Raw genomic sequence first — 17692 nt, 5'->3', positions numbered from 1 at the left:
AACAAGCGTGCTAAGAACATAACATTTTAAACATGCTCTTTTCAAGTGGAACATGAAAGAGGGTGGTGTATGCATTTTGAATGAGCTCATGCATTGAAAAATACGACTTATATGCATATGCCTGGTTGTTACTCTAAATAACTGTTTATACTGACTAAATGTTTATACTGACTTGTCACTGGTGTAATGTAAATTAGTATAGTTGACTGGAAGTAAAACTGTGTGTGTGTTTTTTTTTTTAATCAAATGTAAATACAAGTCCTAGTCACATTTTCTTGGTAAAAAAAAAAAAAAAAAAAAAAAAAAATTATATATATATATATATATATATATATATATATATATATATATATATATATATATATATATATATATATATATATATATATATATATATATATATATATATATAAGCTATTCTTTTTATTAGTTAACTTTTACCCATTTTATACTTTTTCGGATCATCAGTCATCAAAGCTTGATAAATATTGTGCAAACATGGAGATGGTGGGATTTATAGCATTAACCAATCACAGCCATTCATAACTAATCATATCCAAAGATACTGCAATGTACTGTACACACTGCTTCCTCTAACATGACTTTCCCCCATTCATTCTCAACTACCCCCCACCAAACTCACAGCACACTTTAGGAATTCTGTTAAAACTCAGTGGGCTCAGGCGAGGCGAAAGAGACACTGTAACTTTACCTGCTGCGGTTGCTGTTATACAGTGTTTCTTTAGAAATATAAGTGATTTTCACACTTTTTAATGCTATATTTTGTAATATTGACAAATTTTATTTTTAATTTTTTACTACTTTTTTTTTTCTCATCCAATATTTTGAGTAGACACTGCCTCCTCGGAGTAAACTCCCCTATTCTAAACATTCGTATTGTTGTAACTTGTGTATTGTATCAGGGGCTGAACCCTTCTGACCTACCTGTAGAGAGCGAGGACACTGAGTGTGGCATATATGGAGCTGGTCACCTGGCAAATCCACACAGATTGTTCCAGGGGGACAGGTGACATTTGGAGGTGCACATGCATTTATGTCAACCTCACAGTCAACCCCAGTGTATCCTGGAAAGGAAGGTGAGAAAACAATCTGAAGAAACATTTGGACTTCAACGTCCCTGCTTCCTTGATTGGGAACTAAAAGAACCTTGTGCAAAAACAGAATTTAAAAGATTAAACAAGATTGAAACGCTTTAGCTCTTGTTAATGCCTTTGAGAACACACTGCATATATTCCTCACGTCATTGTGCCTCAATCAATAAGGTCAATCAGTGAACATGAAGCAAGCTGGAAATCAAATTTCTTTCTTTTTCCCCTCTTTGTTTCTAGGGTAAAAGAAGTAAAAGAAAATGGCAATCAATTTTTGAAAGCCTATTCAAAGCCGAAAAGCCAGTCAGTCCAAATGAAAAGAACAAAATTGTAAAGGTCAGAAAGAGGCCAGGCTAGTTTGTACAAGGGCTTTTGGAAAGAGAGAATATTTTTTGGCTTGCTTGCATTGGTTTACATACATAATTTCAAAAGGCATTCACATAGAGGTTTAAGCAGGAATATCACACTCATGAAAATTAAGGATGGGTCAGGATAGTCGACTACAGTCTATTATAGAGGTCAACTAGTGATTTAATGTAGATTTATTTGGTATTTTTTGAATTATTATTATTTTTTTGGGCTTTGATACTTTTAAAAGGCTTTCGGAAAATGTTTTAAAATGTCAACATTTATAACTCCACAAATAAAAAATAAATAAAAGAAAATACTTTATTTCTTGGTCTATTTACACACTCAGTTAAAAACAACTCAACTTTGAAAAATATTGAGACCCCTACATTCTGTTCCACTCTGCTGTATTTCATGCAGCTGTTGTTTTAATTTTTTTATATTTTATAATTTTACAATCATTGTTTACAACAACACCAACCTAGGTAATAATTCAATTAAAAAAAAATAAATAAAAAAAACCTGGAATGCCTCATGTTCCGATTCAAAGGTACATTTATGATTTATAATGCCATTAAACCCAAAAATGATAATTCTGTCATTTTCTTTCCTTCATGCTGTTACAAACCTGAATTACTTTTTATCTTCGGTGGAACATAAAATATATTTTGAGAAATGCCTCATAAACTGTTTGCTTACCAACGCTCTTCAAAATATCCACAGAAAAACGTATTTCAGTTTAAGCATGAAATGTGAGAAATAATGACAATAATGACATCATTTTTGAAGTGAACTGACCACTTAAAATATTTTATATTTGATTCTAAATTCAACTTAATTTTATATACTTTGTCAATAATCTTTGCTAAATTATGCCTACTATTTCACAATAGCCTAGTCGAGCTTTTTTACTTTTTAAACAGAAAACATCTTCAATCTTTTTATGAAGAAGTCATTCAGATGATTCTCCCTTTTGTATCCCATTCTCTGAGCGTCGAGCACGCGTGGGCAGGTTTAGGGAGGGGGGCGTTTGGGACTCTGGGTTGTCTACTCATTGAGCGGAAGGGAGCAGCTGGCAGAGAAGCATGCTTGTAACCCCGCCAGTGAGTTGCCAATCTCTAGGGTGAGCCATCAGGTTGCATCAGTGAATGCAAATCATGCCTCAGAAAGAGTGAGCAGAACCAACAATTACGAGAGGGAACCATATCAATGCAGCGGCCTCAAAAGGGAAGAGCATTTCATAACACAATATTGACACAATTCTGCAGCATTAATGAGCTCTGGCAGTGTGAGAATGGGAGTGATTTGCTCAGTTGTCAGTCAGAGCCACTGGTGCTGGAGCAGTGGGGATTTGTGGCACAGTCCAAAAAATTTATATACATATATATATATAATGTACAACAACAACAACAAAAAAACTTCTTAGGAGTAAGAGAAACTCATACCTGAAGGACAGGCACATTTGTAGAATCCAACAAAGTCAGTGCATGTTCCCTGGTGCTGACAGGGACTGGAATCACACTCATTTACTTCAGCCTCACAGTAGCGTCCTGCAGGAAGATGGGGTGCGAATGGAGTGTTAGTTAAGCTTTTACGCTCCATCTCCCTGGAAGATATTGACTTCACTTTTGACATTTTGGGATTTACAAGCAAATTTGGAAATCCTCCCCTTGTCTTATTCCACAGAAAAAAAAATATATATAAATTATTTTTCTTGAAGACTACAAATAGCTGCGCATTACAAATTAAGCTGCATCTTTAGGTTGACCTCAGGCAACTTCATAAATAGGGCATATGGCACTGATTCTCAGATTTTGGCGGTTTATATTTAGAGCAGTTAGTATCCAGCAGCAACCCAAGAACTGTTCTGAAGGTCATTTTCCCAACTCGCTGGCAGTTCTCTATTAATGTTGTCCATCCACACACAATTACATAACAAGTAACATAACATGGAATCAAATCAATCAAATCTTTGCATGGAAAAAGCAAGGTAAGCTGTAGAAAGAAATTATTCAAAAGTCTTATCCAGTGCAAGATCTGCTTCACCAATGCTTTTAGTGCTTTTCTCTGCTGTGGAAGAAGTCACATTATCTTCCCTCAACATGCCATCTGACTTTTTCAAGGAAGATCATAATGAAAGCACTTGACATTTCACATTGGCCTTCTGGAAATACTGTGGTGAGAAATGGGACAGGGATGGTCTTTTAAAGTCTCTGGGGTCATTAATCAATGGGGATATCATTAGCATCATCAAGATATCTAAATAAAACATTGAGGTTTGAGCTGTGACATGTTTTCTCATAATAGTATTCTAATCCAATATAAAGCTCACAGAAAGGCAGAAATTGTCAGGTGCCTCTTGTTGCTGACACTTGGGATGCTGAAAGAAAGATTTCTTCATCTGCTTAGATGGGAAATAGAGCCATCAAGGAGACTGAGAGGTGATAACAAGGACACAGAAGCACTGGCGATTATCCTATTGAAAATACGAGATCTACTGTGTATTACTGAAAGGAAATCTCTCAGAGAAGGCATTTTTCAAATAATATGGCTTCATAACATGTTATGGTTTATAGGTGTCATGAAATGCAGATGATCTATAATTCATGTAAAGTGCCTATAAAAGACTATTTCACATTTACCCATGCAAGAGCATTGAACAGCAACGCATGGCACTGAGATCAACACGTCACGGCTGATGAAATCCAGTAAATCATTTGTCTTGATTGTTTATTTGTTTCTGGGTTATTTAAGCAAATAGTTCATTCTGTGCTCATGCGCTGGTGGCCAAGCTAATAAAAGATCTTGCTTTCCCAGATAGATTTACTGATTAAGTGTTCTCTAACCTCTATTTGCCCTTCATTTAGCAGGCATGATGAAACAAATTATAGAATAATCCAGTTAGGCGGGCAATGTGCAAAGAGGAGTTACAGTAAAGGAATGCCTCAGGGCATTGGGACTCGTCTCATTGGAACACACACTCTGTGGAAGATATAGATGTTGGACATGAAACTGTTTTATTCAGGCTAGGGCAAAATTCAGAACTGGCTCCTATTCAAATTCATGAGTTGGAATTTGAATAGAACTTGCCATGCCCTACAGAATGTTGACTGACAAGAAGAGTAATTTACTGAACTGTGATTCCAAGAATGGGACTAAGAGAAATGTTGTAACAAAACATAACTACACAATTCATTTTGACTAAATGTGCATATATATATATATATATATATATATATATATATATATATATATATATATATATATATATATATATATATATATATATATAAATAAAAATCCTGATAGGTAGAACATTTTCCTCTCTACAGATGGGGTAAGACCTAGGGTACAGATCTAGGTTTGAGCAAAGTAGAGGATTCTGGGAAATTTACCTAAAATATAAATAATAATAATGTTTTTAGAGGTTTCCTTTCATTCAAAATGTAATGTTGTATCCAGTTTGCTACCTTATTTCAAAGCTAATCTTTTTATTGGGATTCAAGTGGACTTTAAATTCTGTCCTGAAGTCCTCAAGCCTGAGTGTCATGTAACTATCTCAAAAATGTCACCAGAATAACACACCGTGTTACCGTGGATGACAGATATATTTTATATTCAATATTCAGAATTCTACAGATATAGCAGAATTATGAGGAAACAATTTTTGTTCTATGCAATCTCTGTATGAAAACGTGACAATAATTCTCCTCTCCAACCCTACTGTAGAAAAAAATAAATAAAATAATTCTAAGTGGCTTTAAAAAACTTCTGCTGCCAAACTCTCTGCAAACTCAAACATAAATCAGGATAACATATTCTGGAGTTTGTTGATATAGATTTCTTTTAACCTGTGTATCCAGGGAGACAGGTGCACATATAGTGCGGGGGTGCAGTTGGCTCACTCATACTGATGCAAGTAGCTCCGTTCAAGCATCTGTTTGGATAGGCTAAGCATGCGTTATCCAAGTACTGACAAAACTCCCCCGTCCATCCTGGTGCACAGAGACACTGTGGGGGGTAAAGATATTTTAGTAATTAATCTAATCAGCAAAAACACTAAATGCATATAAAATAATGTACCAAATAAAGAACATATAGAATCCTCTGCTATTATTTTTATATTCTGGTTAAACTTGCATTCAAGCTTGCATGAAAAGGTAATTGCATTTTCCAATCCCCTATGTTGTTCTCTACAAATTAAATTTTACTAAATATCCTAAAATTAGAATTTCTAGTTAATTAAGCCCTTGGCGATTCTAAGAAACATTATTATTTAGAAGGCAATTACATAGCACACTATTGTTTAATAAGTATATGTTGCTGATGACCAACAGATTCTTCACCAATTTACTAATGAAGAAATGCGGCGTGTTTCCTGGACTATGTCAAAGTTTTAATTAAGGATGACAGTGATTAGTAATTAAACAACCAGATGTCTCCAAACAGCACACTAACCAAATCAGCTCTTATAATAACCAATGTTTACATACATCACAGACACTTCTGCAGAGAAACAGTGCTTTAAAATTCAGTGCACAACAGAATCTGTGCAGTTTTTCAAGTTTCATTTTTCCCCGCAGGTTATTTTAAGTAAAGTCATATATATCAGACATAAAGTCTTCAAGAACACACTTTGAGCTTCCCAGAATGTTAGCAGCTCACTGTAACTTTTACTTCATCTTTCAAAGTTAATGCTGACATACTCAAAAGCTATTTTTTCCATCATTTTTGAGAATGTAGATTTTTTTTTTAGACCTCATTTTATGCTTTCTATACCAGTAAAATAAACAGACATTCTGATTAAATTGTTCAATTAAAAATACAATGTTGTAATTATTCATTCACCTGCATGTTGTCCCAAACCTGTATTCTATATTTTTTTTCCAAGGAACTTCACAAATTTTTTTTATTTTAAATTTTTTTTTTTAGGCAAACTATGCATTTAACAACCAGGCTCCATCATAGGTCATTTATTGCTTCAAAACTATTTGTCCATTATCAAAACAGCATTTATATTCATACATGCAAACCCTTTTCATGACTGTGTCAGATCCCCATGTAGTTTAATAAATTGCACTTCAAGTAAATCAATGTATGTGAAGCACATATTCTAATATTGTAGAGCACTTCTTAAGAAAAAGCGATGCAACTGCATCAGTCAACAGTGTATAACTGAGACACATCACTCAAAGAGCAGATCTGTTGATGGGAGTGACAGAAAGATGATATTGAAATAGAACAGGATAGCTGAAACCTTGAGACACAAGCATAAATCAAGGATAATGTGACTGCAAGACTGAGAACTCTTATAAATTAATAGACATGCATTAGCCAGAGATAAGGAGAGATTTTTTGTTGGGATGCTAATTTGCAATATACTGTATGTAATATATAGACAGCACTTTTCTCCCAACTTTTACATTTCCTGCATTTATAAAGCATATACATTACCTCTTCTAAACTTCTAAGATTTAGCTTCTCTATAATAGAGCAATATAAGAAATGTATGCTATCTGAAATTATTTTTTTATGGATTTTATTGTACAAATGAACCATTCCAAAAATGAGGTTACTTACATTATATCCTCCAACTAGGCTGAGACACAATCCCTCATTCAGGCAGTTAATATTGAGCAGCTTGCAGAAGTCAATTATTTCTTCACAGTTCTTTCCGGAAAAACCTGGTCGGCATCTACAAGAACATGACATTAACTTTAGCCACATATAAAAATAGAGTAAAAATGACCCAGAGTAACAATCAGTGATAATGGGATGAAATGCAGGCATTTTACTGCTGTTTTTAGATGTTACACGTGTCTCATAATGACCATTATGCTCCTTGGTGACATTTGTGGAGTATTAAGAGATCCTTTAAGCAAACACATGACAAGAATCTCTGTTAAATGTTCAACCCCTGACAGACATAAATAGAGAAAATCCTCTTGTTTCTTTGGCCTTAGCCAGATCTTGTCCTTGCTTCTGCTGTGATAAGACTTCAGTGATCTTATTCTGTCACACAAAGGCAAAATCACTCAATTATTAACACAGACTCCCAGGTGACCGGCTGCTTTCGCTTTTATCTCTCCTTCTCTTTAAACACACTATCATCCTCTAGTCATGCTCAGTTTTTAATTCATTTTTCCCCTTTCAATCCCTATCTTATCTTTGGCTTGTCATTTAGTCAGAGGGGCCATCAAATGTATTGATTCAAGTGATCTTTGCTAATAAAAACTAAAAAAGATGATCAGGAGCAAAAGAAGACATAACTATGAGCCCCCAAGGACTGGAAGAACTCATAAAGCCGCCAAACTTTAGCGGATTCCTTCATTATCAGCAGGAAGTCATTCAAAAGCTGTCACAGGCTGAATATTGCACCTTACCACTGGAAATTTAACGAATGTTTCACTGTCTACAGACTGTATTCCTATTTCTGGCCAGTAAAATAACAGGAAAAACTCACAGTATGTGATTTTCAGCGGTTCAAAATTTCATAAAAAAAAAGCAATTGACCAAATTCATGTAAAATGCATACCTTTGATTAACAAACTATGCAAAAGGTGCTATGCAGGCCTCTAGACACGTGAGGTCACACAAGACAATGTAAAAGTGAAAAGTATAAAGTGAAGTGACATTCAGCCAAGTATGGTGAACCATACCGAGACTACAACTCACAACCCTTCGATTGGGAGTCCAACCCTCTAACCATTAAGCCACAACTTCCCCATAAAAATCAATGTATAATCCTGTTCACAACATATTTACTTATAAAGTAACCAACATTAAACACGACAAACACGAAAGCGTGTCTCAGAGTACACGGTGCAAGGAACTTCAAGAGCTTCAATTAGATTGAATTACTATAATATACACAAGACACCATGAGCAGGGACTAGCTAACAAGCTAACCAATTTAACAAGTTTACACAGGGACAACGTCCAGGTATTTTAAGTCATTTGCAGCAACCAGAAACAGCACCTGTATATAAAAGAATATAGCCTACATTAGATCAGCAAATCTGTATTTTTATCTATATTTTTTTCACTTTCGTTTTGATAAACACAACGCAATACAGCGTTAAGAGTATATGACAAAAAATATTCTACAGTTGTAAAAACACTGATCTGTGAGCATTTGGGGAACTAAAAGTGTTAGAATAAACATGCAATGCTCTCTCACTGAGCTGTGAAATAGCCATGTCATCATCAGAGCTTGCACAGCCACTCTGCACTGTCTGAGCAAGCCGGCTGCATCCAAATAAAATAAAATGATAACAACGATAGAAATGGTAATAAAAATGTCAACCCTGCTGACCTGAGCTTCTTACCTGCAATGATACTGGCCATTCTGAACTACACACATGCCACCGTTGAGACAGGGCAAAGCTCCACACACCTCTGCCTGCTCCGGGCATTCCGGGCCTACGCAAGTACATGTGAAATTCTGCAAAAAAGAAAAAGACCACCCCAAGGAGGGTTAGTTGCATGTCAAGTGGAGAAACATGCTGACATCTTATCACATACTAAGGTGGGATTGAACATGTTATACAGTATCTGCATCATTTAACATTTCTCCACCAAAGTAGTAGTGGGGTTTGATCAGAGTTTGAACTTGTCCCAAGAGATCTGCAAACTCACATTTCCACTAATTTGAAGCCAAACACAGTTTCTGGCTATGTAATGTAATTCAGCTGCAAACAAATAAAATGCATCAAAGTCTGTATTTATTTATATAGGAATCTTACTCCAAATGTTAAAATTCCAGGTAATTTTTGTTTTTGTTTCAGAATGTAGTATGTAATGGTCAGACATAAATTACAAGTGAATAAAAAATCCAGATGTTGTATTTGTAAATTAAATCATTTAATTTCATATGGATAAATACAATAATCATACTGCAGTAGCAGTACAGTGAGATAAAAAACGAATCATGTTAAATTATGTTAAAACATGGAAATAACCAGCACAGAGGCGTCCAGAGCTGAAAAACGCAATACAGTAGACAAGCCATTAACCAGTTCTGCTCACCGACTTGCACTAACCGATCCTGACATCAATAATATTTCTGACTCAGTCATTCAAAGAGGAGTAATAGAAGCAGAGAACAATCCCAGATGAAAGTAAGATGGAGACTCTCACTGATACAAGCATCGATGCAGTTCTAGAGCGGCGTGAAGGATTATTTCATTTTCATACAGATGAGCTCTCTTAGGAGGATGTCTCAGACAAACCAAATCAATGTCAAACAAATCAATTTAATGTGTCTGAGTGTGTATATGTGTGTTAGAGAGAGATTAATGTCTATCTTTACTGTCCATGCTCTCGAATGACTAAAGCATCTCATGAGAATCTGCTGCGGACAGGCCTGTGTGCTGAAATTCACTACGAGGAAATGAAGGTCACTTATGGCAATTAGTCTGCCACTGGCACACTTTCTTCTAAATTCATCTCTTCATAACAGTAATGGCTCATGAGCAGCAGACTGCAACTGTAACGATCTGGGGAAACATTTCTAAGTGAACATGGCAGAAATTAAAAAAAACCTTATGCCTTACCTATTCTGCTATCAAAACAATTATTAATGGTTATTGTAACCTTAAACGTGACAAAGGCTTATCAGCTTCAGAAGTGTCACAAAAATTAGCATGTGGTATTTCAAATTAATCACATTCTCTCAGACAAAAAACAAAAACAACAACAAAAACAGCATTATGAGTATTGTCAAAAAAAAAAAAAAAAAGTAAAAGGCCTCACAAGTTTGTCTGTGGCACAAGCTTCGTCCAGTTGACATCCGTTAGACTTGCAGTAGCTGTCAGCCTCAGTGGTGGTCTCACAGTTGAGGCCTGTGAAACCCCCTGGGCATGTGCAAACATATCCATTAGCAGTCTCCTCACAGCGACCATCATTCCAGCATGGGTTTGAATCGCAGAGGAGCCTCTTTCGCTCACAGTAAGTACCTGCAATGAAGGAATTTATGGAGAATGAATGAATATGAAATGATCATAATTAAAATGAATGGAAACACATACTTCTGTCAAAGCATTTTTGATTTAGACAGTGGGTCTGATTCACTGATTCACTGCACGTATACAAGCATTTGTGCATGAAATCACGCTGATGAAATCACAGATCATCAGTCAGTCTGTATCTTTGTCTTTATTCTATATTGAGAGATACAAGAAACAACAAGTGCAATATTATATTATAATATTAATATGTTTATTTCCTAGTTCATCTTGTTATTTTAATAAAAATTATTTTAAAAAAAAGTAAAAAAACCAGACTGTTATTTATGATTAAACTTTTTTTTAAATCCATCGAGTTAAAGGGCAATGCATTAAAATGCAACATTGTTACTTTGTTGCATAGCAACAACTCGCTTGTGGGAAAACATTGTTTAGAGGCTAGATTTCTTATTTATTTACAATGATTTCAACTTTTCTTTACTTTTGCTCCACCTTTTCTTTTTTTTACGTTTATCCTATTTATGCTAGGTTTGTGCCAAAGATCAAATCACAGCCGTAATGAGATTTTCAATAGTACATTCCCTCTCGGGATCTGTATATGTCATTATTTATTTTATTGAAGTATGCTATTCTGCTTACCTAAAAGTGTTTCTAAAAGGGCTTTAAAAAAATGCACTTTTAGAAAGAATCATGCTTAAATGTTATTCAAAACATTACTAATCTAATTAAACATAGCTGCTCTTTAGCTTCCAAATCAACTTTATAATAAGTATTAGCTTCTGACTGCTTAGTGAAAACAAATGCTCAAACTTTACGACTGCAATGACAGTGGACAATTGTTCCAGCATATCACCGGTACTGAGAGTCTCAGCGTGGCGTCCCATGGCTCTCATTTGGTTTGATGAAAAATGAGCACATAAAGCTCCTATCGCCCTCCCACTTATCTCATTGATTCACTAATGTGGAGGTTCAAGGGTCCATATTAAGTCCCCATCTTCCCTGAACCGAACAACCTAAACAAACAGGAATGATTTGGACCGAGGACATCTAGGCTGCTGGTTCCTCTGGTAACTGTGGATTGGAACTGATTTTCGCTCCTCTCAGGTTAAATTTAGACTTGACTATGCAGCACTGTAGGTTCAAGGTGAACATGATTTGATTTTATTCCCTAGTGGTGCTCTGTTTGCTTTTTTCCCCCCTCCATGTTCCTCAGCAGGAGCTAACTCATTTATCTTCCTTGTTACTGTGTTTTCCTTTCCTTTTGTCTTTCAGTTTTTTAAAGCATATTCTAGCATGCTAAGCTCACAGAATGATACAAAGGTCATCCGTCCCAGAGGTGCCCAACTGCTTTTGAGGACACACCATTGGACGCACCATTGGGGGGCGTCAGTCTAAGTGTACATCTCTCTGCAGTCTTTCTCTGGTATCCACAGAGGGAAACTGAAAATGAAAAGCTCTTGACATTATAAAACTCAAAGCTCAACATATTATTTTATTCTTGAAAATCATAAAAGCAGTCATATGAAACGGATCAACGAATCAAAACCCAACCTGCTATTAAACCACTCAGAAACAAGTCAATAACAGCATTGGAATTTCCACAAAAACCATGAGGCGGGTTAACAGCAAAATTAATAGTGTATCCAATAGGGCATATCCTATTAATTCCATAACATGCGGATACAAACACCCAAGGCCGTCTGAATAAGGTACACAGGAGAGTGGAATCAAAAGAAAATCGCATTTGAAGTGTCCCACGTGTGGGGCTCATTATTATGTGTGCAGGCTCTGGTCTGTAAGGGCAGTCGGTACCGGGCCAACCGTTAACTTCAATGTGATTAATGGGGTGACAGCTTGGGCAAAGTCAGAGAGCTGCTGGCCCCACAGGGGGCCAAACAGAGCAGAACTGGAGACCGGTTGCTTTCCCTTCCTTACAAAGTGCTCCAAGACTAAGCAGTGAGAAACTGTGTTGATGAACTGACGTCACGGCACAACACTTATGTCTAATTGAGCTGAATCGTTACAAAAATATGGCTGCGGTAAAGGCAAATCAGATGCAAATGATTTATTCTCAAAACCCCTACAGCATTTTAAGATTCTTTGAATATTCAGGAAGAATTAATGTCCAGCTTCACACCCTAGCAAACAAGCAGGTACTCATAAAGTTGTCACATTTTACCTGCTGAACTCTTAAGCAATGTAACTCTTAAACCAAACAAAATAAACATCAGATGCTTAACTGTATTTACACATTGATATATATTCACCGTTCAGTAACAGGATGATTTGTGATGATTTAACTGATTTGTTTAATTTTTTTTACTTAAACTGAAAAAGCAGCAAAATTAAATTTTTGAGTGTCCTTTTTTGATCAAGCTAAACTTGATTGAAACAGTTTATTTAAAAATGTAAATACCGTGTAATGCCACAGAATATCAATTTCAAGCCAATTGAATATGAAGCAATCATGTTTGAACAAGAAACCTGATAGGTGGTGCTAAATCAGAATAGACTGTTTAAATAAAGTGAACAGAATGAAAAAAAGTCGTTATAATATGATAACAAATATTTATAAAAAAAATATTACATTTAAAATCTTTACTGACCAATTAGACTATAATGTACTTTTTTTTTATTGGGGGGGGGGGGGGGGGGGGGGGTTCAAACAACATAGTTATGTGGTGTGGATCAGGTTTACAAAAATGAAATTGGGGACTTACCAAAAATATTTGAGTCAGATAATCCAAAAAGATGCATTTTTTAGAGACATTAGAGAAAGCTTCTTTTTTTTTTTTTTACACTTAAGCTGATAGTATTCTCAAAAGAGGCCATGATGCAGATTGCAAGTGTTTCATGGCCGATTTACTGTGAATGGTGAATCTCAAGTGGAAATTCATCATAAACTGTGATAGCCCTAAATCTGTGTCAGACAAACTGGACATTTTTCTTCCGCTTTAAAGCTGTAGGCATGACATTAAAGTCTGCTATCTGCTTGAACAAACTGCCGCCACACAAAAGTCAATTAATCAACAAGCAAAGGCCACCTGGACCTCAGACTGGAGACTTTATCATGATGTTATTATCAGGAACACCCAAGGGACCGTAAAACTTTTGTTACACATTTGTGGGTGAGATGCTCATTAGCCCAGCAATGGTTTTACAGAAGCAAATGAGCCTCATTACTTTCCAAAAGCATGTCATGGTTGTGCCTTATAAATGTCTGGGAAGGACACCGGAGCATAAATTGTTTATTGCTGTCTCTTTTCTACAGGAAAGGCCCCATTCATGTGTTTTATCAACCTCAGCATATCACTCAAATAAGCCACAGCCAAAGCCTTTATTAAATAATTGGCCATTTATGCACCAGGGATCTTCTGAAGACTTTCGTATATGAAGGCTTTAACTGTTCCATTTTTCAAATCTGCTTCTTCACTTACGAAAGCTTAATGCGGGCAGAGATAGAAAAAACCTCAGATTTGAGTTTGCATAAGTGCGCTGCCATTGTGAAGGCACCAAAATGTTCCATCATTAATCACATGACTCATTATCAAAACATAATGAGTCAAATGAAGCCAAACAGTAAAAAATTAAACATCCATTACTGGACCTCAGAAGAAATATCACTCTATTGTAAAGTGCATAATTCACAGTGGCTTTTTATAAGAGATGTTTTTGATTTTAAGCAAAATTTGCAATCATACTTACCTGTATATCCTGTGAAACATTCACATCTGTAGGAAGTTGATGAGACTTGTACACAAGCTCCATCTTTGCACCTTTTACTGCAATTTTGATGGCCAGTGATCTCAGAGCAGTTGACACCTATGAATGAAAATATAGACATTGCATTGATTAATGCATATTTATTCTCATTATCTGATTCTTGACGCACCTGATGTAAAAACTGTTACATAACAATGTTAAAGTTTTTCCCCCCCGCAATTTATTAAATTATGTCATATTATCTTAAGTTATATAACTACCAAAATATTGACTTCACTACACTTCAAATAGTGTATTATGGTTCGATCTAAAAAAAAACAAAAAACAAAAAAAACATTGTAAATATCAATAGATATTAAATAAATAAATGTCCCAATGCAGTATTTTTATCCAGTCATTGGATTTGCTATACAAGGAAAGTAGATGGTGATTTTAAAGATGCCATAGAATGCAAAAATCACTTTTATAAGGTGTTTGAATACAGTTGTGTGGCCGCAGTGTGTGAAAACAACCTATAATAAAGATCCACTTTTGATTCTTTTATAATTCCAAAAAAATCATAAACTGTCTCTCCACATGAGCAGTTCCAGACTTTGATGACAGTCTGTGAAAGTGGCGCCCATTTGTGAAGCTATCTGCTCTATTAGCATCTGCACAGCCCTGAGTGAGAAGCTGCGGTCCACCATTACTGTTCTCTTGCTGTAGCTGCTGAGAGCCATTAAAAGTACTGGGTGGTTAAATTTAATGTTCGAAGGAAGTTTTCAGGAAAACGTCCTATAGTTTGTGCTAACATTTTATGCCGGATTTCCTCACAAACAAAGGTCAGTTCAGCGCTGGAGTTGTGCAAAGATTATTTCTGAAAGAAAAATCGATACCAACGCTTCGTGCGCAAATTTCCAGACTCCAGACAAAGTGAGCATCACGCATCATATTTTGTTTTCCAAAATAGATTCTTGGCTCGCTGTAAGGCTAATGTTGCTAAAGCTACCATTGTCTCTGCCTGTTTTCACTAATGCTGCCTTCACGTGAATGATCGTGAATAGGAATGTGGTAGTTAAAAATTATTAAATAACAATATAATTATATATAAAATATAATATATATATATAATTAACTATTTCTAGAAGCTATAAAAAAATATTATATTAATATAACATACTCTGGGGACATCAGAGAACAATTTAAAAGATTGTATCGATGCATTCTATAGCACCTTTAAATGCTAAGCTTGAGAAAACACAAAAGTAGTCCATTAAATGGTAAACAACATCCCAAGCCTTTTACAGATAACGTTGCTATCTGTCGTTGCTCTCTAACATCAACTTCCAGCATTTTAAAGTGTATCTCGAATCAATTTGTCATGTGACACGTGTGAGCCAATGCTGGTTGTCGATTTGCCTTTCAATGAAAGGCAAAGCCGCCTTTCTGAACGTGACCACGAATGTCCGCAATGTCAAAGAGCTGAAAATGTACACATTTCAGAAAAGGCTAGCCAATCATAACAATGTATTATTTTTTCCCTCTTTATCAAAATGAAACCATTCATATTTTATGTGTATACTATTATTTATTTATTATTATTTAATGCTCTTGAGTGAGATATATATATTCCAACAGTAATCAATTTCGGTTCTCTGCTTTTATATGACTTTGATTACACTGGCCTAGTTGTGCATGGTACACATTGGTCTCTAAGGAACTCCAGTGCTTCTAACAGAAGTACAATGAATTATTCAGCAGACAAAAATAACAAACCACATTATCTAGTATGACAATATTACACCACTTTGAATACTCTACTCTTTTTTTGCTCACCAAGAGACCAAAATTTAAACCACATTTGAATGCCAATTTTATTGACAAGCAAGGAGGAGGAAAACTATATCACTAAATTAAAGAATTCTTTCACGTGGCAGAAAAACATTTGAGAATAATTAACATGATTAGGGAACTAAAGAGATGGTGGTGGGGTAGGGGTAAAAAAAAAATGCTTATTTAAATAAATGGTCAATTTATGAAATAAATATTCTGGTTTTAAAATAATTGCACAGTGCTAAATGTAGAACAATTACAATTATGAGAGATAAATAATAAATACTTGTCTTCAAAGAAACTAGGCTGTCCTCTGTAGGTGGGTGGACACCCATTAAACATCCCCCATCCATTATGATTGAAAGGTCAGCATAGATTCATAATGGACTCTGCATTAAAGGGTCATGAAACCCCCCATCTTGAGCTTTGGGTTAAAAGTTGACTGCATTTGTGGCATAATGTTTATTACAACAGAAAATATTTTTGCCTTGTCCAACTTTAATCACAAATAATGGGTTTTAGTAAGGCATTTTCAATGGAAATAAACAGCAGGGTTGTGCACCATTCATTATTTAATTAAAAATGCATTTTTATATTCCTGACTTTGATTTGAGTTAGCAAGCATAAATCAGAGTTGCAATTTGAATGTAGGGTACCATTCAGATAAATTGAAATAAAACTAATTTTAATTCCAAAATTAATTGAAGTTTCAAAATTGAAAAGTTGGAGGTTTGAAGGTTCATAGAAAGTTTATGTATTTCATTATTTAATAATTTAAACTTTTGTTGCAAAAGGTGTATTACACAACAGATATATGCTCTTTTTTGACAAAGTAAACTAGAGTTCCTTACCTGTGAACGGAGAGGAGCAAAGACATTCGTAAGGTGGCAGATCTGTGTAGGCTGTTCTCTTGCTCAGGCAGGCGCCTCCATTTAAGCATGGCTGCTCATAGCATCCATCAATGTTCTCGCAATAACTTCCTGAAAAGTGTTTGTGGCACTGACAGCTGAATGAATCGTCTTTAAATGTAGTTCTGCATTCACCATTTCCCGAACACAGGCGAAGAAGAGGTGAGCTCTGGCAGTGCTGAGGCTTTACCAGAAGTGCAATGCGTAGGCCAAGCCTACATAGATGACTACTGCCTCTATGAGCAACAGTGAAGAAATTCATACCGGTCTTCAGCCATTTCTTTTCCACTTGTAAAGTACCATTAATATTGTTGGCAAACACCAACTGCTCCTTTCTTGGCTCTAAAATCAAGCAGTTTTCAAACTCCTCTTTGGACACAATAATTAGGTGGATACCATATTGTTCCAGCTTTCTGTCAGCAGAAACAAACATCACATCTCCAAGCTGAAATTCCAATGGGCAAAGCTGAGGAAAGTGATATGGCCCAGTTGCCCACAAGTGTCCATTTGTTTCTGTTTGTCTACTCCAGCACTGGGTCAAGCTGCTGCAGGTGTTCTCCATGAGGGTCCACCTCACGCTGATGTTCTTTGGCTGAGTGTGCCATTCACGAGATGTGGCTCTGCGGCAGGTTACCTGGCTGTGGACTGTACCATCTATTACACAGCTGAGCACCAGGGCAATGATAACTAGGTCTGGGTTTCTCATGTTTGTCTTTCCTCAACCTTGACTATTTTTTTTATGTAGCCGCTTGATGCTTTTCTTCAGCCGGATATGTACTGTAGGTTTTGATTGGAAAACAAGGATGTAGATCTCTGTAAGCAAATA

The 17692-nt window shown here is 35.8% G+C and overlaps 1 protein-coding gene across 1 annotated transcript; it reads right to left on the bottom strand.

The window, feature by feature from the left end:
* Window positions 1-2879: 2879 nt before the first annotated feature.
* LOC113068815 (fibropellin-1-like) lies at window positions 2880-17572 on the bottom strand. Its single transcript, XM_026241673.1, has 7 exons — window positions 16810-17572; window positions 14129-14245; window positions 10212-10414; window positions 8786-8901; window positions 7038-7152; window positions 5309-5468; window positions 2880-3007 (listed from the first exon to the last, which is right to left on the bottom strand). Exons 1-7 carry the CDS (start codon window positions 17570-17572, stop codon window positions 2880-2882), a joined length of 1602 nt encoding a protein of 533 aa, XP_026097458.1.
* Window positions 17573-17692: the final 120 nt, after the last annotated feature.

Source organism: Carassius auratus, unplaced genomic scaffold (assembly GCF_003368295.1).
Source record: "Carassius auratus strain Wakin unplaced genomic scaffold, ASM336829v1 scaf_tig00000142, whole genome shotgun sequence".
Lineage (NCBI taxonomy): Eukaryota > Metazoa > Chordata > Actinopteri > Cypriniformes > Cyprinidae > Carassius > Carassius auratus.
The sequence above is the reverse complement of the archived record's forward strand: the minus strand, read 5'-3'. Positions and strand labels throughout refer to the sequence as shown.